The following is a 1,414-nucleotide window of genomic DNA, read 5'->3' as shown; positions in this document are numbered from 1 at the left end:
ATTTATTTGTAGTTCTCCTGTCTTCTTTTCCTTTCATACGAGCGTGCCTCTTTCAGCGCCAGATTCTTATCTACACCACTCATATAACCACGCCGTCCCGCTTCCCTTTGTGCCAGCAAAAATTCTCTGTCTTTTTGTATCTGAATCAGTTCAATAACATTAGCATGTGCTATATCAAACAGATCTTTTCGTGAATGAACGAATGCTTGTTCTTGACGTCTTTGAGCATCTGAGTTTCTCTTAGAATGTTTCTTTAATCCTTGCCACAGTTTAAACATATCATCCAGCTTCTTAATGGCGTTGTATTCTTGAGTTGTAGGAATTCTGGCCCGTTGCCATATTAGAAGTACCTCTCTTATAACAGCAGTCTCACTATCGCGAACTGCATTTTCTCTGACAAATAAATGTACAGAAAGCGACGCATTACTTCACCTTTCGCTGGTAACTTGTTACACAGAATAGCAGTTTTTAGAGGCTGGCCTAGAAGATAAATATCCTGCTTCTTTCTTGTTGACTCAGCCATGTTGTTTACTTTTTCAGACAAAGATCTGTTAATAAAAAACAAAGACGTTGTATTAGTTATTTGGATTAATTATTAGGCCCATAAGGTAAAACTTCAGAGCCCTTGGGCGACCTCTAAATATTGACCAATTGACCTAAGATTTTACACCAAGTATTACCTAATGGGTGGTAACAAAATTAGGGGATAAGACAAAAAATTTAAAACTTTTTCATTTTGGGGACCACCCTAATATATATATATATATATATATATATATATATTTAGGAACGAGGTTTTCAGAAATGCAAATTTCATTGAAATTGTTTGCCCATTATTTTCTCAATACCACGATCTCACACCTTCTGTTGCCGTTGGGGTTAATCCACAGGATCTGCGTGTACCACAACGATATGAATATCATTCTACGTTGAATACATTTCAACCCATTAACACGCAGTTTGTGACCCAGCGTCATCCGACAACTGTCATTGCGTCGTTGGATGTATTATGTGATACTTAATATTTGATCTATACATCGATATGTATCTTGCATGTACATATATGTATTTATATTTAACTATGTATACGTAGGTCTGATGTGGAAACTCGTATCACACATATTCAACCGCAATAGTTGTATTCACAACGCATACACAGCAATATTATATATCTTGCGCACATGTTATTCGTAATTAGTTTTCACCAACGTTTTTTCAACCATGTTAAAACTTTTATAAAATTTCTATATTTTAATTATTTTACTAAACATTTTATTTAAATTACATTATTTTATTTATATAATCTACATAAACTTTAGTTATTATGATATTTACAACAAGGTTAATTTATTTCACAATTTAATACATACTTTATTTTCTATATTTTCACATTTTACATTAGACATTTATTTTA

General features: G+C 33.0%; 1 protein-coding gene across 1 annotated transcript; it reads right to left on the bottom strand.

Annotated features, from left to right (window-relative positions):
• Positions 1–2: 2 nt before the first annotated feature.
• Positions 3–1,223, bottom strand: HELRODRAFT_184720 (hypothetical protein; the record flags this gene model as incomplete). The annotated part of the gene is made up of 4 exons (XM_009020147.1): positions 3–393; positions 447–548; positions 862–984; positions 1,210–1,223. 4 exons carry the CDS (start codon positions 1,221–1,223, stop codon positions 3–5), a joined length of 630 nt encoding a protein of 209 aa, XP_009018395.1.
• Positions 1,224–1,414: the final 191 nt, after the last annotated feature.

The sequence above is a fragment of the Helobdella robusta genome (assembly GCF_000326865.2).
Source record: "Helobdella robusta unplaced genomic scaffold HELROscaffold_2654, whole genome shotgun sequence".
NCBI lineage: Eukaryota > Metazoa > Annelida > Clitellata > Rhynchobdellida > Glossiphoniidae > Helobdella > Helobdella robusta.
This window is presented reverse-complemented; position numbering and strand designations above follow the sequence as displayed.